The following is a 20,620-nucleotide window of genomic DNA, read 5'->3' as shown; positions in this document are numbered from 1 at the left end:
TAGAGTGGGGTTGGACCAGCCTCCCCTATTTCACATCTTTCTGCTCAGTGTGGGAAGGCTGGGAGTGGAGGGCGCAGTATGAATGGCCGCACATTCTCTTTGTAGAAACTACGTACTTAAGAAAGCCTGAAGAGGGCTGGAGAGTGTGGCCTAACCCTCCCACTTCCTTCTTCCTTCTTGCTTCAGGCACAGTCAGAAGCCCTTCGCTCTCTGGCCACCTCACAGTGAATGGCTCTTGACATGAATGGTGAAATGAGCCCATGTACCAGGCACACATGTCAAGCCCCTTATTCAACAAAAGAAAGGAAATAAGGAACGACTGCTCTGTACTTATAAACAGCTCTGCTGCTACAGTTGTAGCAAGTCATAACAAAGGTGGGAAGGATTCCCTGTACACTGGGAGAAACCCAAGATTTCTCAATTTAGAGGTTCCTCAATTGAGAGCAAGGGTGGGGCACTGATTCCTATCTCCCCTAACTGCTCCCCACCCCACCGGCGGGCCATATTTGATAGGTGAGTCGAGCCATCCATCTGTCAATCAGATGATGCCACAACGATGCCAGGTGTTCCTCTTTTGTCCATGCACAGCACTCTGCAAACCCTGACAACCAGCTGGTTGTCGGTGTTTGCAAAGTGGGATGTACAGGACTTTGTAGGTACTGCCAATCAGCTGATCATCAGGGTTTGCAAATCCCTTTTTGGCCCAGATGCATTTTTACCTACCCTGCTCCTGATGTTGTATATGAATTTGGGGATGGAGTAGGGTGTGCCTTGGCCAAACTGGCCTTGCAGGCTGAATGGGAAGGCCTAGCTGAATTCAAAGCCAAAATCAGTTTGGACAGTGTCTATGATTCTTTCTTACAGGCGAAAGTATGGCTTGAACTTCTCAGCCCCAGCTGCCCCTCACCCCAAAACGCCCCCTGCACCTGGGCCTGGCCAGTATGAAATAGTAGACTATGAGAGTCCTTCCAAGCATTATATCTCCAGTGCCGTCTTTGTATCAAACACAGGCCGTTGGGCAGGTGATAAATCCCACGAAGACATACCTGGCCCAGGTAAGCATGTTGTTGTTGCAAAAAGGTGTTGTGTTTCTTCATTTAACAATAATTATAATGTATAACTATATTTTGGAAAGTTGTTCTTGTGTCGGTTTGCTGTGCATTTGGACACCTTTTATTGTAACCAAATTTTGCATAATTGTTCTTGACAACAAGGAGCAGGTTTCTTTCTATTTTGGGATGCCATTTTAAATCAAGATGACGGACTGATTTTAACCACTGATTTCAAAACTGCACTGATTTGGAAGTTCCTTAGAATTCCTGAGCAGCAGCAGGCATGAGGCTGCTGATGCTTTAATAAGACTGCCGTCCTCACCTCACTTGCTCAAAAGAGTAACTATTACTGGGCACCCTGGGGTTTCATACTGAGCAAGTATGTTTTTATACTGGTGCTCCATAAGTCCAAGCTTAGCATACAGCAGCCGCATTCAGATGTTACAATGGGCTGGGATAAAACAGCAAGCTGTTGTGTGCCACAATCCAGAAACAGAAGCTTCTAAGCCCCACCCTTTGTGTTTCCAATATCAAAACTTGGTGGGGTGTTACGTCAAATGCAGGCAGGAAGGGAGATTCCAGGCTGTTGTTATTTTCAGGTGGGATTCAGTCACATACTGGCAAATTCAGGGTGCTCAATTAAAGTTTAATTGTCTCTCTTAATTGTCTCAGTGTGGTGTAGTGGTTAAGAGCGGTAGTCATGTAATCAGGGAAACGGGTTCGCGTCTCCGCTCCTCCACATGCAGCTGCTGGGTGACCTTGGGCTAGTCACACTTCTCTGAAGTCTCTCAGCCCCACTCACCTCACAGAGTGTTTGTTGTGGGGGAGGAAGGGAAAGGAGATTGTTAGCTGCTTTGAGACTCCTGAAAGGGAGTGAAAGGCGGGATATCAAATCCAAACTCCTCCTCCTCCTCTTCTTCTTCTTCTTCTTCTTCTTCTTCTTCTTCTTCTTCTTCTTCTCTTGCACAACAAAACCCTTTCTTTTATGACAGGAAAATGCACCAGAAAGTCGCTTGGCACAACATTGTCTAACTTCTCAAACAAATCAAAATTAATGCTTGATAAATGGCCGACACTGTGTAATCTTCCCACAAGCTTTGTGCAAAAAACCCCAGGATGAATACTAAATAATAATAATAGATATAATCCGGAAGCAACCATAGATTACTAATGACTTGTTTTGTCCTCAGCAATGGACATTTTGCAAAACAGATAGTTGTATCCAGCATACAACAGTGAAAGTAATGGGCGTGTTTTATTCACAGTTTCAACGGTTCTACTCTGAGAATGGCTAATGTTGGATACAACCCAGAGGCTGACTACCTTGCGATGCATAGGGAGCTACCTCAGGTGGCCAGTTTGGGGGTGTCCCCTGACCCATGGGGTTGCATGACAGATAGACAGATCAGACCACAGAGGCACAATCCACCAGACTCTTGCCCTTGTCTGTTCATTTCAGTGGGGCTTGTGCAGGTTAAGAGCATAAGAAGAGACTGGCTGCTGGATCAGGCCAAAGGCCCATCTAGTCCAGCATCCTGTTCTCACAGTGCTCAGTCAGATGCCTGTGGGAGGACCTGAGAGCAACAGCACTCTCCCTTTGTGTGATTCCCAGCAACTGCATTCAGAGGCTTATTCCCTGCAACAGTTAGAACAAAGCCATGTAGCCGAATAGCCACTGACAGCTATGTCCTCCCTTCATTGTCCAAGGCAGATAGCGCTCCAGTGTTCATGTGAGTCTCAGGGGGTGCTGTTTGGATTTTGCACCTCAGCACCAAAATGCTTCAAGCATTCCCAATCATAGCCCAGGATCCTTTACAGCTTCACTGCATATGGTGTCATTCAGCATTTGGATCCTTCGTATATTGCAAGGGATTCTGGGAGTGTGTGTAGATCTTCATCCTTAAAAAAGTGGGGTGAGGGGAGGCAATCTTCCGTTTGGAATGAGGGGAAGTTCTTGCTATGAAAAGCTAAGTGCATTGGCCAGAGCTGGGAACAAGTGAGAAATAAGGGGGTTGGGTAGCCTAAGAAAATGGAAACCACAAGAATCCAACGGTAGTGAACTTGGGAGGATTATGCTTGCTGAATGAAAATAATGAAAACAGCCCAGCCTGTTTCAATTAAAATCTTCCTCAGGGGCACTGGGATCTTATGTTCCTTTCCTTCAAAGAGATTTCTTGTGAGAATCTTTGTCTGAAAGAAGCTGCCTCTGCGCCTCTCTCTCTCTCTCTCTCTCTCTCTCTCTCTCTCTCTCTCTCTCTCTCTCTCTGGAATGGACTACATTTAAATCACATGGTTCCCCTTCCACTCGAAAGAATTATAGGAAGTGTAGTTCCCACACACAGACCTACAATTCCCAGCACCCGTAACAAACTACCAATTCCACAGTTCTTTAGAGGGCAGTCAAGAGCTTTAAATAGATGGTGCGTATGATGCCTGAGACTCTGCTCTTTTGACTCCAGCTTGCAGGAGGTTCAGTCCAGTGTCCCCCCCCCCTTTATAAGCAAGTTATTGCCATCTGTACGTCACCAGATGTAATAGCCTATGATGGAACAAAAGAACAAAACAAAAACACCAGCTTCCAGGAGTTGCGTAACGAATCATCTTTGGGAAACCATCATTCAGCTCCTTGTCTTGCCACCACAGGGTTTACTTGGTTGTTCTTAAATTAATGGCATCTTTTAAAAATTCTTGTGATGAGATAGAAAGGGCGGACAGTGCGTCAGAAAGGAAAGGAGGATGACAAGTACTGATTCTTAAGCCCTGTAATGGTTGACTTGCCCAGCTGGGAAGTGACTTTAATAGCTAGCTTTGCATCTTGTCATCTGTCCCAAAACTATATTCATATTTATTTGTTTAAGGGCTTTTTTTAAAAAAAAAATTCTTTGAGATTTCTAACCCGCCCTGACAACAGAAGTTCAAGGCAGGCGACAGCCTTTTAAGCCTTTTTAGAATAAAATACTAACCAACACCCCCTCAACACACACACACACACACACACACACACACACACACACTTAAGAGTTTGGGAGGCCATAGGTTATTTCCTTCTAACCCCTGGATCCAGCAAGTGTTAAAATACAGAATAACCCAGGCTAACTTCCTGTGTTGAGGTGATTGCAACAAATGGCAATAAAAAGTCAACAATAAAACCTAGTACAGTATGTGCTGTAAATTTAATTTGGGAAGGAATGTCTTAATCTTTATTGAGGTCCTGTGTCCCGAAAATATGGGCAGGCTTAGAAAGGTAGGAAGGTAGGTTATATTTTAGAAAAAACATGATTTTCTTTTTTCATTGGTGCACTAAAGTTTATCAGTGAAAATAGAAAGCAACAACATGAACTAGAAAGTATTTCCTTCCTTTTCAACAGCTGGCTTCTCCACTTACCCCTTTTCTGTTTTGCTTTGTGTGTGAGCATCATGTTAGCAGTGTAGTGTGGTAGTTAGGGTGTCAGACTAGCCATGAAACTCAGTGGGTGACTTTGGGTCAGTCAGTCTAACCTACCTCACATAGTTGTTGTGTGGTTGTTGTGGTGGTGGTGTGGGAGGGAGAGAACGATGTGTGAGGAAAATGAAATATGTGAACCCCTGTGAACTGGCGTGTGTGGGTGAACAACAAAAAGAAATGGCTGGGTGCTTGGATTCAAAATGTGCAGCTTTTACACACAGATCCCCAGTAGCAGAGTATTAAGATCACAAAATTAAGCCTCAATATAGCAAATAGGTTCTTAAACCCTCTTTACCCTGTTCAGCTGCACACTGTGGCTGACCTCTTTCTACCCCTCCTACAAACAGTAGACCCCACACTGCTAAGTAAGTTTAAAAGATTTACTTACAGATTCAAGGTGTCAGTCATGCATTGTTCCATGAAGCAGCAAGGATAATAAAGGCAACATATTTTTGGGTGGAAAATACAGAATTTCATTCCAAATACATGCTGTAAGCTCAGGAGCAAGCTTACACACATCCTGTTTCATTGGTTATATGCAGCTGAGAGAAAGGAAGTAGAAAGGCTATACATAACTGAGTCTATCTAACAATGCAACTCTGCTGTCCTTAACTCCTTCATATACTAACTAGCAGTCCTGCATAGATATGTTTGACTGCAATCTTCCACAAGAACCATATATGCTGTATTGAGCTCCTTGCAGGAAATGTAGGATATAAGTGTAAAATCAGAATTAAATACCTTTCAGAGGGATTGTTGTGCTTTATTAAAGTGTTGTTTGGACGAACAGCTGTAAATCAGCTTTCTGCTTTGCATTGTTAGCAGGTGCTAGTGTGAAGAGTCTCTTAAAAGCCAACCTCCTCTTTTCCATTAAAAAACCTCCAGAGAATTCTGAATGTGTGAGCAGACCATCTCATGGGGCAAAATGCTCAACACAATAGAGGGTGACAGAAACCTCACTGCAGTCCATGACAGTTACAGCCCATGAGTTGTAACATTATCTTTATTGGAGTAAGTAAGCAATACAAGAAATATGAACCTAAGCCCCTCTGACAGATTAATGTAGAGCTTGAAACGTAGACAATAGCAATTTTACCCATAATTTACAGTAAGTAATAATGATTCATTGGTAGGATTTGTACCTCTACTGAGTAGTTGAATTGTCAAAGCAGAAAAAGTATTCCCATGCATTATCAGAACTGCAGCCCATGAGTTCTTTCATAGGTAACATGATGCAAAGGATAAAACTCCCATTCTTCCAATCTGGGTTGCTTCCACGCTAGCCCTTTGCTCTGGAATCACCATCTTTTGTTGAATCACTTTGTGCAGAGAATCCAGACAACATTGTAAAATAGTTGCATGTCATTGTTTTCTGTGTTGACCCCCTGTTCTGTTCCATACTTGGCTTGTACAGGTATATGGCGGTTTAAAAATTGCAGCACCATACCAACCTGCGTGAACTGGCAAAGTGCTATTGAGCTTTTAAGGTCTACTGTGCTTTTAATTAAAAGCTTCCTCCTAGTGGTTTCTATCTTGTTTTGTTCATTGTTGCTGGGAGATCAGTGATTGATTTCCCCTTTAATTAGCCAGCATCTTTCTGCAGTGCAAAGGGTTTTTAATAGCTATTTCCTTTCATTATTTTCCCACTTTTCTTTCTTTTATTGTGAAATATTGCCATTTCACTATAAAAAACAGAAAACAATTCTGAGAAACCAGTAATGAAAGCCACTTCCCCATGTAATTAGAACCTAATTAACCACTACTCTCCCAGTCACATTGAACAGGAAGCAGTAAAACAGGCAGAAAAGAAGAAACTTTAAATTAACATTGCATTTAATCAGACTTATGTCCCTCCAGCCCAGTACTGTCTACTCTGGCTGGCAGAAGTGCTCCAAGGCCAAAAGTCAGAGTTATACATTCTGAAGTATACTTAGGCTCCCAGCCCATTACTTGCCTCTCCATTAGGGTGGCTACTTTCACTTAGCCCAAAAGATAAGAGGATTGATTGATTATTTATTTATTTATTTATTTATTTATTTATTTATTTATTTATTTATTGCCCGCCCGCCTTTCCCCTCAGAACTGTCTCAGATTAGTGTTTTTGCACCTTGGCAGCAGTGGAAAACGCTGGATCATTTTTTTCCCCCACACTTCAGTCAATAGGAGGAGTTGTGATCTGCAATTTGATTCTGGTTTGGTGGTGAGAATATACATGAAAAATTATGCCATTTCAAGAGGACCTGTTTTACTTCTCCCTCCCAGTCACTCATTTTCTCTCTCCCTTTTTTCTGCTACTCTCTCAGTCATCCCCCTTTCTATTCAGCTGCTCAGGTGCCAATGTAGAAAATCACATAGAGCTGAAAGGGGGGAAGGAGGAGTCACTCTTCCAAGTTCCTCCTTCAGGTCTATGTGCTTTTCAAGGGGGGAAATGGTAAACACCCTGGTCCTGTCCTGACAAAAGGGGCAGTGAGCGGGGGCAGGGGAAGAGACAGGGTTGTGTGTATCCTCAAGTACAGTGGTACCTCAGAAGTTGAACGGAATCCATTCCAGAAGTCCATTCCACTTCCAAAACATTCGGAAGCCACGGAAGCTGCGTTGGACGTTTGGGTTCCAAAGAACGTTCGCAAACCAAAACACTCACTTCTGGGTTTGCAGCGTTCGGGAGCCAAAATTTTCGAATTGCAAGGCATTTGTGAACCAAGGTACAACTGTATACCATTGCACCCACACAATGCACCATGGACATATCCCTCATATAGAGATGAACAAGCTGGGAAAGATTCATCTGCTAAATGTCTGTGAGCCAGGCTGCTATTAAAAGAATAGGAGCCAGGTTAGTTAGCAAAGCAGATGATTCTAATCCTCATTTGCGCTTGCAGTGGGGGCTGCTAGCTCTGGCGGGGCTCCTATGCTTTGAACGGCATAGAAGGCAGGAATTCAGCAGACAAAGCTCATCCTGACATGCACAGGCATCTGGTCAATGGCACAGGAGCCCCACCGGGGGGGGAGTTGGCAACCCAACACCTAGCTGTATTTCTTCTTCTGTGCTACCTGTTGAAGAAAGCCCAGGAGCCTTGGCCCCCCTGGCATCTACTCAACCTAGCAAAATATTTGTTTGGATTTGCAAGGAAAGGCAAGAATAAGACTCACCTAGCTGGGTATGTGTGGTAATACAGTGGTACCTCGATTTAAGTACTTAATTCGTTCCGGAGGTCCGTTCTTAACCTGAAACTGTTCGTAACCTGAAGCATCACTTTAGCTAATGGGGCCTCCCTCTGCCGCTGCTCCGCCGCTGCACGATTTCTATTCTTATCCTGAAGCAAAGTTCTTAACCTGAAGCACTATTTCTGGGTTAGCGGAGTCTGTAACCTGAAGCGTATGTAACCTGAAGTGTATGTAACCTGAGGTACCACTGTACAAGAGTGCACTTCATGCAAAAACGTAAAAGCTGCAAAACCCACCTTCTGAGTCCTGAGAGTCAACCTGACATCTTTTATGTCTGTTTCTCCTTCTAGGGGCATACAACATCCCCGTACCACAAAAGCAATCCTTCATCTACAACACCACCAATAAATGGGTGCCAGTATTGTAAAGCAGAGGATCCCACAGTGTCGGTTTGCCAAGCGCTCTTATTTGCATGTGCTGCATTTCTCTGTTTTGTTTTGTTTTGTTTTAAAAAGGAACAAATGAATTTTGCATTCACTTGCCTGTGAACAAGACATGATACCCACCTGTTTGAAATCCTGTATTTCCTGGGGGGGGGGGGGGAGTGGGTCCTGAGTCTCTCCTGTTTCGCAAACATGACAGAAGATGAGTTTTGGATATAGAGAATGGATGTCGTTTCATTGTTGGCTTTTGGTGGACAGTAGATTGTTCATGCCAATATTTATTTATAAAAATTAAGAAGCCTGACCTGCCTGGCTCCTACTTTCTCACCATCTCATTGGGAATAAAATATTGGAGATGGGGGCTGTTGAGAGGAGGTGATAGAGGGTTTTTTATTTAAAATGATATGCATGGTGCAGTGAAGGTGAACAGAGAAGTAACAGAGCTTGGGCTCACCTAGTGAGATTTATTAGCTGTCGATTCAAGACAGAGGAAAGAAACTGCTTCTTAGTGTTTCAGAAATGGAATTCACTAGCACATGATGGCTGTGGGCTTTACTGGCTTTAGAGAGAAATTAGACAAATCCAAGGAGGAGCCATGTGCTGAACGGGGACATCCTGTAGCAGCGCCAACCCTGTAGGGTTGTTCATTAGCAACGGGTAATTTGCCACACCTCTCTTTTTCTCTCTACTTGCCACTACCCATTGACTTGTCACTTAGGGCTTCCACTGCCAATGGCCGTCTGCCGACTTCCAAGTCTCCTGCCTGGTGGTCACTTCCTTCTACTCTCCCAGTCTCTTTAAACCAGCAGCGTAGCCCCAAATGATCTAAACAACACAGGTACCCTTCCCACAACCATTACTCTGCAGCAGTCACACACACACTGCTGCCTCTTGGTAGAAGCCATCCAATGTGCTCTGAGCTCTGCGCTGATCCTGCACTGCGGACAGTGCAGTTTGTGTGCTCAGTCCTTCTCAGCTTTCCCACAAATTTAACCCCATTCTGTTTGAAGGAAATGTGGGTAAAGTTTACCATGAATGTCCCGTGTTGCCGGGGCAGTGGCTGAGAAACAGCTCTAAGGTCGGGCCAAACCAGCTGTCTCTGCCTGCTGCGGATTCCACTGGAATCACAAGCTCTTTGACATAACCTTGGGCACCCGTAGGACTCACTGCCACCCCTGACATTTCAGGAGTTTATGCTTCAATCTCCAGAAGAGTCAGTGGGTTCTGGGTGAGGAGTGAAGAATGTAGGCCCATGCTTCGGAATATGCACCAGACGCGCATGATCTGCTTGAAAGCAATTTGCCACTCTCCCAAACTTTCCCTCAAGCCCACTCTCAGCCCCGCCACTAAGCTGAGTGAACTGAGCCAGGGGAGTTAGGCTGTCCTCTCTCTCCATTGACCTCTGATGGGTGACACTCCCTAGAACCAAGTGTGGGGTTTAGGGTCTTTTGACAACATGGGTTCAATAGGTTTGTGCCCTGCTTGAGACGTGGCGAAAGGGTTGTGTGACTTGTAGCTCGGTTCGAAACCTTGATTGGCCAACATCCTGGTGATATAGCAGAACTCAGACAAATAAACATCTTTACTCCTCCAGCAAAAGCTCTATGGGCCACAGGAATCCTGCACCATTTTTTCCTTTTGCATAGTGAAGGATGGGCCTAAGGTTGCCACCGCCACAACAACAAATAATGTTTCCTGCTCTCTCATTCCCCTTACCCACCCAATGGTGGACTGGATTTTCCAGTTGACAAGTAATTCCCAAGAAACAAAAGATTGCCATGAGTGGGTGACCTACACCACCTACTTTTAAATAATTAGATAGGACAACGCAGATCCACAATCAGATGTCATGCCTCTAAATTTTAGCAAATAGCAGCAGTACGGCCCTGATTTGGGTCAGATAGCAGCACTGTGAGGAGGAGGAGTTGTGTGTGTCTGACTTGTTTATTTAGTGCATGATGCTTGTTCTGGGTGCTAGAGGTTGATTTCCAGATGGGGTCTTGCAATGGGAGGGAAAGTAGCCACACCCTTAGAAACACTTGAGGATGAACATGTCATGCATGCAAAATGGCCCCATATTAATCCCTGACATCTCCAGGTATGGCAGAGAAAACCTGTCTTTGTATGCTTGAGTATATTTCCCGTCAAAAGTGGAGTGAGAGTGGGATTGTAAGGGTTTTGTTCGTTTGCCTTTCCCGCCATTGTTATCTCTCTTTTGCAGTTTAGGCACACCCACCCACCCCCCACTGGCATCCTTTCCTGAGTGATTCCAACCAATCCTGGCCGACATGATAAATGCAGTGACATAACACAGCAGCCAGGCAGATGTGGCTGCAGGACTGTGTCCCAAAGCCAATTCAATTCAATGAACAAGGTATCTGGTTAAAGCCCTTCATCAACCCAATGGGGCAATGATTTACAGGGGTCAACCATGTTCACAAAATACCCCAATATCAGCTAAGCCCCTGTCACTTACGATGCTGGGTGCATACAAGGGGGCTTTAAAGGCCCAGCCCATTTTAATTACCGGTAATCCATTTCCCCTTCATAATAATAATAATAATAATGTTTTTATTAATTCCCCAGCCACTCTGGTGAACTACTGGCCCAGATGAATCTACCGCCTTTACCAGCCTTCTCCCTTGAGAAGCTCTCCTCCTATCACCTCCAGCTTGGTGCAACTTCTGTTTCTGCAAAGGACAGAAGCTGCTTCCTAAGAGAGGCCTGCCTTAGGCACATTATCAGTCTATGGAATGTTATCAAAGCTGCATTTTTGCTGGAAGCAAGACTCAGCAGCCAAGGTCTCCTTGTTGCCCCACTTCCAAAATGCTCCTGAAGAAATGAAAAACCCATCCCTATTCAATACTTACCAGTACACTGTCCCAAGCTTGCTTTCAGTCTTTGAATCTTTATTACCATAATAATAACATACACTTTTTTTTTTACTTTTTTTTACAAAAATGAACAGAAAAAAACCAAAAAAAACACAAAAAAAACAAAGACAACAACCCTGGGGAATTATGAAGCAGCCTGGTTTTGAAATGCTCTACCTTCCTCCATTGTCAAGTTCAGTATAAAACAAGATACTATTTATACATATACACACAGATAGAGAGATAGATATTATTATTATAATTATTATATATATATTTATAAAATAACAAATGGAATCAGAAATGTATAAAACGGTCCCTCTGGCCAGACACTTCTCTTGCAGGTATTTACATCCAGGGTTATAAGGGCAAGTAGTAAGGCAGTGAGAAAATGTAAGGTTATGTGTGTGCTTGTGTGTAGGCATATTTGGTAATATCCATATGCAATTGTGACAGTCTCTTGTTTGCTAGTTTGGCAGTTCAGAGAGGCCAAGACAGGCAACGGGTCGTTCCCCTGCCTGAAAGAAGTTGGTGCTTCCCTAAGTGCGGAAAAGTAAAAAAGCTCAGAATTGATTGCCTGGCAGAGGATCATAATAAAAATAAAGTATAAAACAACAACAACAGCAACAACAACTCCTCAAGGGACAGAAGTTCCACATTCACACTGAGAATGGATCTTCAAAGCAATCTTCACATGTGGAGCCTTGGTTCTGTCTCTCTCTCTTGCTCCCTCCCTCCAAAAGGGAGGGCGTTCAAGCTAAATGCTTTGAGCCGATGGTCTTGACTATGGGGTGGTTTGCTGGTGGGTCGAACTCAGCTTCACAAGCAGCCTCCCAGCAGAAGTGTAGCCTTTTTGAGTCCTTAGAGCTCCTTGAGGGTCACCTGGAACTTGTCCTCTGCTTCAACTACATCAAGTAAAAAGGCCATGTGGTTGCTGTAGTGTTGAATTATGTTGTTGTCCATATTCACCAGGATTCTGGAAAGGAAGCAGAACAGAGAGGCTCAGCTCAACAGCTCCCCATCGGAAGTCCCTCAAAGATGGGGAAACCCTGCAATTTTCCGAGGTGGGGAATTGCACTATAAGATCAAAACAATGTTCTTTGGCGGAGAGCCATAGTACTTCTCTCTTAGGGGGCTGACTGCCATTTTGAAAGGAGAAATGAATTCCCACCCCACCCTCTAGGGCAAGCTTAACTAAGCATCTGTTGAGGGCAGGGGGTGAAGAGGATGGCCTCTCCAATGACATATATACACTTGCTTGTATCCAATCAAATGACAAATGCTCTTTAACTACAATATGGATAGTGGAGTGACTTGCTTCCACTTTCTGCTCTGTTCTGGTTGGAGAAGCCATTAATCACATCCACACTGCACATTTAAAGCATAGTTCTTCGCCCAAAGAATCCTGAGAACTGTAGTCTTTCGAGGGTGCCAGGGACTGCAGCTGTGTGACAGGTAAACTACAGTTCCCAGGATTCTTGGGGTGTGTGTGTGACTATATAAAGTTCTTGTTGAGCTTTCTCATTGGTATGTCCGTGACAAGCACAGTACATCAAATCACTTAATCATATAATAATAAAGCACAAAATAAAAGACAGTTGTACAATGTTTTCTAAGTACACAAGTATCTTGTTTAAGACCAATGATAATTTCATGAATGAAAGTTTGATTTATGGATTTTGGGGCTTAAAACCCATTTACTGCCTAACCAGCATTATAAAGGAGATCTGATAATTGATCTCCTGGCTTTATTTTTTACTGAAATGGGAAGAGACCGTGGTGGACTTTGAATCTGATTGTAGCTAGCACCAGTGCTTGGAGGTGGAGTATTTAACCTTTCCCCTTGTGCTATTTTCTCCAATTAAACCCATCCCCATCCCAGCTACTCTGTGCAGGGCTGGTGGTGAGAGTACGGTCCCCCTGCACATATAGTATGGGAGGGGAGAGGGCTATGCACTTATGCACACAGCCCCAGGACCTTTGCTCCAATCAAATTGGCAGCCCTGTGCAACTCTATTTGAGTAAACATAAATCTGGGAAATTGATCACAGAACTCCCATGTATCGTGTGGTTTAGCCCTTACCTACCAGGAACAAGTCATTGTAATCATAGAGCATACACACCCTTCAAGCTACAATTCAAGGAATGTCAGCCAGCCTCAGATACAAGGGGGAAAATCCCAGGCCCATAAAGTCGGAACTGGATAGATTATTGTCATATTTTACATTTCTCAACTGCAACCAGTTCTCTCTCTCCTTGTAGTGCACAGAGAGAGGCATTTTATATGGACAAGTAACTGCGGAAGAATTAAGGGTTTTCTCATGTTGTACCTGGTGGTTTTTGTTTTTGTTTTGTTTTTTAGAAAAACAAAAAACAAACCCTGGAGACTCTCTTCATTCAACATTAAAAGCTTATACATAACGACCCCTAATAAATTTTACCGCTTTTGCTGTTTCCAAAGCACAAAATCTCTCCCCTGAGGAAAGATGTCTGGGTTACTTGGAGATGATCTGATCAGATGTCTGATCAGATGCTTGGAGGCTGTGGCTGGATGGTTACGTGGGAGCCGGTTGAAGTTAAATCCTTCGAAGACAGAGGACCTCTGGCTGGGACGGGACGACATGGGACTGAGGGGGCAACTCCCATCTCTTGCGGGGGTGCAATTAGTGCCAGCACCGTCCGTTAAGAGTTTGGGTGTAATCTTCAATACCTCCCTCTCCATGGAGGCGCAGATTGCAGCTATAACAAAGGCGGCATTTTTTCATCTCCGCCAAGCTAAGCAGTTGGCTCCTTACCTCTCTCGCCCTGACCTAGCCACTGTGATCCATGCGATGGTCACCTCCAGACTGGATTATTGTAACTCGCTCTACGTGGGGCTGCCCTTGAGACTGACCCAGAAACTCCAGCAGGTGCAGAATGCCGCAGCGAGACTCCTTACGGGGTCTTCGCTTAGAGCAGTGTTTCCCAACCGGTGTTCCGCGGCACACTAGTGTGCCGCGAGACGTTGCCTGGTGTGCCGTGGGAGGGAGGCGGGCGAGTCGGGCGGCGAGAGGCGGGGCAGCAGCGGCGAGCACATGCGGGGTGGCGAGCGAGCGAGCTCCCACATCCCATCGCCGCTCGCTTCGGCCGGCCGGCCCGTGCTCCGCGCTGGTGTCGGCAAGCCTTGCGCACCCTTTTGAGGACGCCCCGTGCTCGGCGCTGGTGTTGGCCAGCCTTGCGCACCTGGGGGACCTCCCCCCGAGAGCGCAAGGCTTGCGGGCGGCAGCTGGCAGCGCGGAGCACGGGGCGCCCTTCGGAGGACGCTCCGCGCTGGTGTCGGCCAGCCTTGCGCACCCGGGGGATCTCCCCCCAGGAGGGCAAGGCTTGCGGGCGGAAGCCGGCAGCACGGAGCATGGGGCGCCCTTCGGAGGACGCCCCGTGCTCCGCGCTGGTGTTGGCAAGTCTTAGAGCAGTGTTTCCCAACCGGTGTTCCGCGGCACACTAGTGTGCCGCGAGACGTTGCCTGGTGTGCCGTGGGAGGGAGGCGGGCGAGTCGGGCGGCGAGAGGCGGGGCAGCAGCGGCGAGCACATGCGGGGTGGCGAGCGAGCGAGCTCCCACATCCCATCGCCGCTCGCTTCGGCCGGCCGGCCCGTGCTCCGCGCTGGTGTCGGCAAGCCTTGCGCACCCTTTTGAGGACGCCCCGTGCTCGGCGCTGGTGTTGGCCAGCCTTGCGCACCTGGGGGACCTCCCCCCGAGAGCGCAAGGCTTGCGGGCGGCAGCTGGCAGCGCGGAGCACGGGGCGCCCTTCGGAGGACGCTCCGCGCTGGTGTCGGCCAGCCTTGCGCACCCGGGGGATCTCCCCCCGGGAGCGCAAGGCTTGCGGGCGGCAGCACGGAGCACGGGGCGCCCTTCGGAGGCCGCCCCGTGCTCCGCGCTGGTGTTGGCCAGCCTTGCGCACCCGGGGGATCTCCCCCCGGGAGCGCAAGGCTTGCGGGCAGCAGCTGGCAGCGCGGAGCACGGGGTGAACTTCGGAGGCTGCCCCATACTCCGCGCTCCGCGCTGGTGTTGGCCAGCCTTGCGCACCCGGGGGATCTCCCCCCAGGAGCGCAAGGCTTGCGGGCGGCAGCTGGCAGCACGGAGCACGGGGCGCCCTTCGGAAGACGCCCCGTGCTCCGCGCTCGTGTTGGCAAGCCTTGGGCACCCGGGGGATCTCCCCCCAGGAGCGCAAGGCTTGCGGGCGGCAGCTGGCAGCGCGGAGCACGGGGCGCCCTTCGGAGGCCGCCCGTGCTCCGCGCTGGTGTTGGCCAGCCTTGCGCACCCGGGGGATCTCCCCCCAGGAGCGCAAGGCTTGCGGGCGGCAGCTGGCAGCCGAAGGGCGCCCCGTGCTCCGCGCTCGTGTTGGCAAGCCTTGCGCACCGGGGGGCGCGTGGGGCGCCCTGAAACAGAGGGTTCCCCATGCTGCTGACTGTAGCCTGCCGCCCGACGCGCGGGGCGCCCTGAAGCAGAGCGCCCCTCGCGCCGGGCAGACATGGGCCAGCCCCACAAGCTCGGGGGACAGCGGGGAGGCGCAGCACCGCCATCCCACTGTTCCCCGACCTGGTTTTTTTTTGGGGGGGGAAATAAAGGGGAAAAATTTCCTTTATTTCCCCCCCCCCAAAAAAAGTAGGTGCGTCCTATGGGACGGAGCGTCCTATGGGACGAAAAATACGGTACTTACTATTTCATAATAAAGTAATTATAAAATACTTTCTTTGTGTTTATTTGATGCCTATTAAAGAGAGTTACTTTATATATAGTCAATATAGGCACAGAGTTAATTTTTTAAACATTTTCTAATGGTGGTGTGCCTCGAGATTTTTTTCATGAAACAAGTGTGCCTTTGCCCAAAAAAGGTTGGGAAACACTGGCTTAGAGATCACATTCATCCGGTGCTATACCAACTGCACTGGCTCCCGGTGGAGTACAGGATCAGGTTTAAGGTGCTGGTTTTAACCTTCAAAGCCCTATACGGCCTAGGACCCTCGTACCTACGGGACCGCCTCTCCTGGTATGCTCCACAGAGGAACTTACGGTCTTCAAATAAAAACACCTTGAAGGTCCCAGGCCACAGAGAGGTTAGGCTGGCCTCAACTAGAGCCAGGGCTTTTTCGGCTGCAGCTCCAACCTGGTGGAACGCTCTGTCACAAGAGACAAGGGCCCTGCAGGACTTGACATCTTTCCGCAGGGCCTGCAAGACAGAGCTGTTCCACCTGGCCTTTGGCTTTTGGTCAGGGCGCAGCCTGACTCCCTCCTTTGGCAATCTTTACAAAACTTTACTTTATGGTTGCCATCAATTTTGATTTTAATTACTTTTTATAATGTTTTTATAATGTTGTACTGTTTTAGTGTTGTTAGCCGCCCTGAGCCCGGCTTCGGCTGGGGAGGGCGGGATATAAATAAAATTTATTATTATTATTATTATTATTATTATTATTATTATTACGTGCTACAAAAGAGGGAGCTTCCAGGTGTAATGGTCTGAGAGTCAGGTGTGCTCTGCGCTCATACCTGGCTCCCATAAGCCACCTGGTGTCTGTGTTCCTTGTCTGGCACAGCAAAGAGTAGCATCTAGCCAGCCACACCAAAGTATCACACTGGAGAGCACTTTAAAATACTTCCTGAACTGGTGTTCATCCCAGACTTGTATAGGTCACTACCCATTAGGTCTGATGCAGTTTGCCAGGCCCAGTGGAGGCTGATCGATTAGGGTTGATGTGCTACTGCCCCACCAAGCTCAGCATGCCCTTGGCCAGCCCTCACCTGTCTACCTCCTTAGGTATAACCAGTCCCCGGGGTTGCATTGGTTGCTGGCTTCTTCCTCCTATAAAGGCTACACTGACCGCAAGAACTCAACACAGAAGGGCAGGGGAGACAAGAATTAGTCAGCATCACCTGCCATTGGCTCTGGCTTCATTTACTGTTTGGGTCCACTGTCTTCTACCCTGCTGGTCTCAAGGGGCTCCACCCACCACTGGCTTGCCAGCCACATATAGCAGCCCAGCAGGCAGCCCCAACCTGTTTTGGAATAATCATAAGAAGGGTCTGCTGGATCATGCCAAAGGCCCACCTAGTCCAGCTTCTTGTTCTCACAGTGATCAGCTCATGGGAAGCCTTAACATGCAAAACCTGAGCACAACAGCCTTCTCACCTGCAGCTGCCAGCAACTTGTATTTTGGGGTATATTGCCTCTTGACAGTGGAGGCAGAACATATAGCCTTGTCCTCCATAATTTGCCTAACCATCTTTTAAAGCCATCCAAGTTAGTGGCCATCACTACCTCTTCAGGGAGAAAATCCCATAGTTTAATTCTGTGCTGTGTGAAGAACTCCTATCTTGTGTCCATCTGGAACCCTCCAACATCTAGCTGCCTTCAGGAACACATTTTAAGTAGTCTCAACTGAGTAAATGAGCCACTTCTTTTCCTGTTACAGGTGCCTTACCAGTTTTCTTGTTTTTTCAAACAACTGGCAGGCCACAATTGTGGCCGATTAGTCATGCTTGGTGAGTTATGTACGTTGGCCTTATTCTCTCTCTAGCCTGATGCTCTCATCACCACCCACAACCTACCGAGGGCCTCCTTTCCCTTCTCCAAAGCCCTGCTCAGCTGTGGGCTGCATCAGGCACACCCTCTAGTGCTCGGCAGCTCTGCCGCTTTGCCTCTCTTTTCAGCCCAAGCCCTGGACTGGGTCCAACGAAAGCAATGAGCTCATCTGCCAAGCATTGATTGGGAGGTGCGGGGGAGAACCTGGGATACTCGATTGTATCTCACTCACAAGGAGGCCTTCAAGGAAACAGAGGAGAGAAAGTTTGGCAATGGAGGAGATGTTCCTCACCTGTCAGGCAAGGGGAGAAGGGCTGCGGTTTGCGGAGGACCTGGGGCGGTTCAGAGACACAGCTGCTTCTTTCAGAAGCCGCTCTGGAAAACCTCAGCTAGCTCATTCCCATGGAATTAAAACCTGCCCCTCCAAAACTGGAGGGCCTCTTTGCCTGTTCTGCAGATGAAGCCGACCCACGTCAGTCAGATAACCCTCCTTTGACAGGATGAAAGGCTTCCCTCACCCAGCTCATACAGGTGCTTTTCTTTAAGGGGCTACAGTAGCTTCCCTTCTAGCACCACTATCAATCTAGGTCCAAGCTTGATGTAATGCGGCAACAACTGTGGGAACAAGGGCAGCAAACTTCCACTGGTTGGGAGCCAATCTGAAGCAAGGGGCAGGGTGTTGGAGGCCCAAGTTCTAATCCCTGCTCGGCCATGAAACTCTTCGAATGAATTTGGGCCAGCTGTGTTTGCCTAACCTACCTCACAGGGTTGCTGGGAGGATAAGGTGGGGTGATTGACACACCCACACACCAGCTCATTCAAAATGCCAATGTGATGAATGATAGTGATTATAATCAACTGAAGCTTAAGTGGGAAGGAACGATACAATATTAAAAAGTGGCCTTTCTAACATAGCGCTAAGTTTTGGTTTGGTTTAGCCAAGGTTTGTTCAACAAACCATGAGCCATCTCACAGGTGAGCAAACAAGCCATGGCTGATTTCGACAAAGCTTGAGTTGCTTTCAAGATGCTCCTGCTTCATGCCTCTGTAGCTTGGTAAAGGGGCAGCCAAACACACCATGGTTAAACAAGGCTGCTGGCTTCAGACAGAATACCAAACCATAGTTAAAACAAGCCATGTGTCATCAACGAACTATGGCTTCACATCATGGTTTGTTGCCAGGAAAGAAACCATGGTTAGTCTGCTGAGCTAGTTTCCAGATGCTGAAACACATCAAACTTTGCCTAAACTAGCAATGGCTTAGCATTATGTGTGAACCAGGCCAATGTGCTTTGCATGTGTGCTGTGTATGCAACCTGAGTCTCTTGTCATCAGTAACTTCCCAGGTTCTGGCCACTTGGACCAAGGACTTGCCAACTCATCCCGAGCTATCATGCCATATTAGCTCTTCCTTGATTGGGATTATTAGAGCGAGGGAGGAGTCATTTCATGAAGACATGATGGTGGGGGCAGCAGATTTTTCAAGTGCAAGTTGGAAGTACTGAACCTTCCTGCTGACACAAAGCTGCAGTTGGTTGTCCAGGGATCTCATGCAAGAGTGCTGGTCTTTTTCCATTTCAGTTTGCTGCTGACCAGGTCAGGGTTTGGTGGTTTCATTTATAAGCTTGTGACTTTGCATTCAGTTAATTGCACAGCAATTTGGATAATGAGCTTGTTTGTAAGTGAAAGACCTTTAACACCAGTCTCTGTTGTGTTTGCTGAGCTTGCTCATTTATATTCAGAGCACAGAATTGCTAAGAGGAAAACTCAAACCTCTCTTTGGGCTCTACGCTTGGAACTTCACCTAATTCCAACAAACGTGATTTCACAAACACATGTTTGCCCATTAACTGAGGTGGAGGGACCAGCCAAGAAAGGATAATCAGCAGGTGAGGAAAGACTGTTCTGTCTTCAAGAATGCAGAGTAAGGCTACTTGCACGCACAAACATCTGCATTAGTATTAGGAGGCAAACATAAAGCTAGGAACTCTGTTATTTCCTCATAAGGTATAGGACTCATCCAAGACAACCCAAACAGGCAGAAATGATGCATGGTACAGTCCTTGGATTGTACCATTTCAGATGGTACAATGTTCCAGGCTCAATCCCTGGCATCTCCACCCAGAAGGGTATCAGACCACAGGGCCAACAAAACCCCTGCTTGAGATTTGGGAGAGTTGATGTCACTTAGAGGGTGCTTTCAGATGGTCACTATTTTCAGGATTAAATTAATTGGAATTTCTTGTATAACCAAATCATTTCCTGAAAATGCACAGGAAAGTTTGGGGATTACACTTGCCAGATGCAACATTGTCTAATCAGGATGAATGTTCACTAAATGTTCACTTTTATTTATTAATTTTATATCCTGTCCTTCCTTCCAAAGGTGCCCAGTCCAGCAATCCCACAAGCATTATAACAATTAAAACATTTATATCAAGTAACATCCTCTCCCCAAAGAATCATTGGAGCTATGGTTTGTTACAGGTATGAGGAACTGTAGTTCTTTAAAGAGTGAACCGCAGTTCCCAGGATTTGTGTGTATGTACTTGAAATGTAGGGGACGCAGGTGGCGCTGTGGGTTAAAGCCTCAGCGCCTAGGACTTGCCGATCGAAAGGTCGGCGGTTCGAATCCCTGCGGCGGGGTGCGCTCCCGTTGCTCGGTCCCAGCGCCTGCCAACCTAGCAGTTCGAAAGCACCTCCGGGTGCAAGTAGATAAATAGGGACCGCTTACCAGCGGGAAGGTAAACGGCGTTTCCGTGTGCGGCTCTGGCTCGCCAGATGCAGCTTTGTCACGCTGGCCACGTGACCCGGAAGTGTCTCCGGACAGCGCTGGCCCCTGGCCTCTTGAGTGAGATGGGCGCACAACCCCAGAGTCTGTCAAGACTGGCCCGTACGGGCAGGGGTACCTTTACCTTTACCTTACTTGAAATGTATGGTGTGTACATACCATAATCAACACAGCACTGTGAATAGTCTCGGTAATAATTTTATATACAAGTAAGATTTAAAACAGTGATCACTCTGAATTTCTTACATGTCTCCCCTGACTACTTCACAACTAACTCCCCCCCCCCCTCTC

General features: G+C 47.3%; 2 protein-coding genes across 3 annotated transcripts in view; one reads left to right on the top strand and one right to left on the bottom strand.

Moving 5' to 3' along the window:
- The window catches only part of STPG1 (sperm tail PG-rich repeat containing 1), a 28,188-nt gene extending 19,961 nt beyond the window's left edge, over positions 1–8,227 (top strand). Inside the window, exons 8-9 of the mRNA XM_083751886.1 lie at positions 865–1,055; positions 8,013–8,227. Of these exons, the coding sequence (XP_083608012.1) occupies positions 865–1,055; positions 8,013–8,089 (268 nt within the window). The 3' untranslated portion in view covers positions 8,090–8,227. The remainder of the gene's footprint in view (positions 1–864; positions 1,056–8,012) is intronic.
- A 2,852-nt stretch (positions 8,228–11,079) lies between these two features.
- GRHL3 (grainyhead like transcription factor 3) overlaps positions 11,080–20,620 on the bottom strand; it is a 52,143-nt gene continuing 42,602 nt past the window's right edge. For both annotated transcript variants that reach the window (XM_083751740.1, XM_083751741.1), the window contains exon 16: positions 11,080–11,954. In XM_083751740.1, coding sequence (XP_083607866.1) covers positions 11,840–11,954 — 115 coding nt within the window. In that variant the 3' untranslated portion in view covers positions 11,080–11,839. The remainder of the gene's footprint in view (positions 11,955–20,620) is intronic.

The sequence above is a fragment of the Podarcis gaigeae genome (assembly GCF_964106915.1).
Source record: "Podarcis gaigeae genome assembly, chromosome: 8".
NCBI lineage: Eukaryota > Metazoa > Chordata > Lepidosauria > Squamata > Lacertidae > Podarcis > Podarcis gaigeae.
The sequence above is the reverse complement of the archived record's forward strand: the minus strand, read 5'-3'. Positions and strand labels throughout refer to the sequence as shown.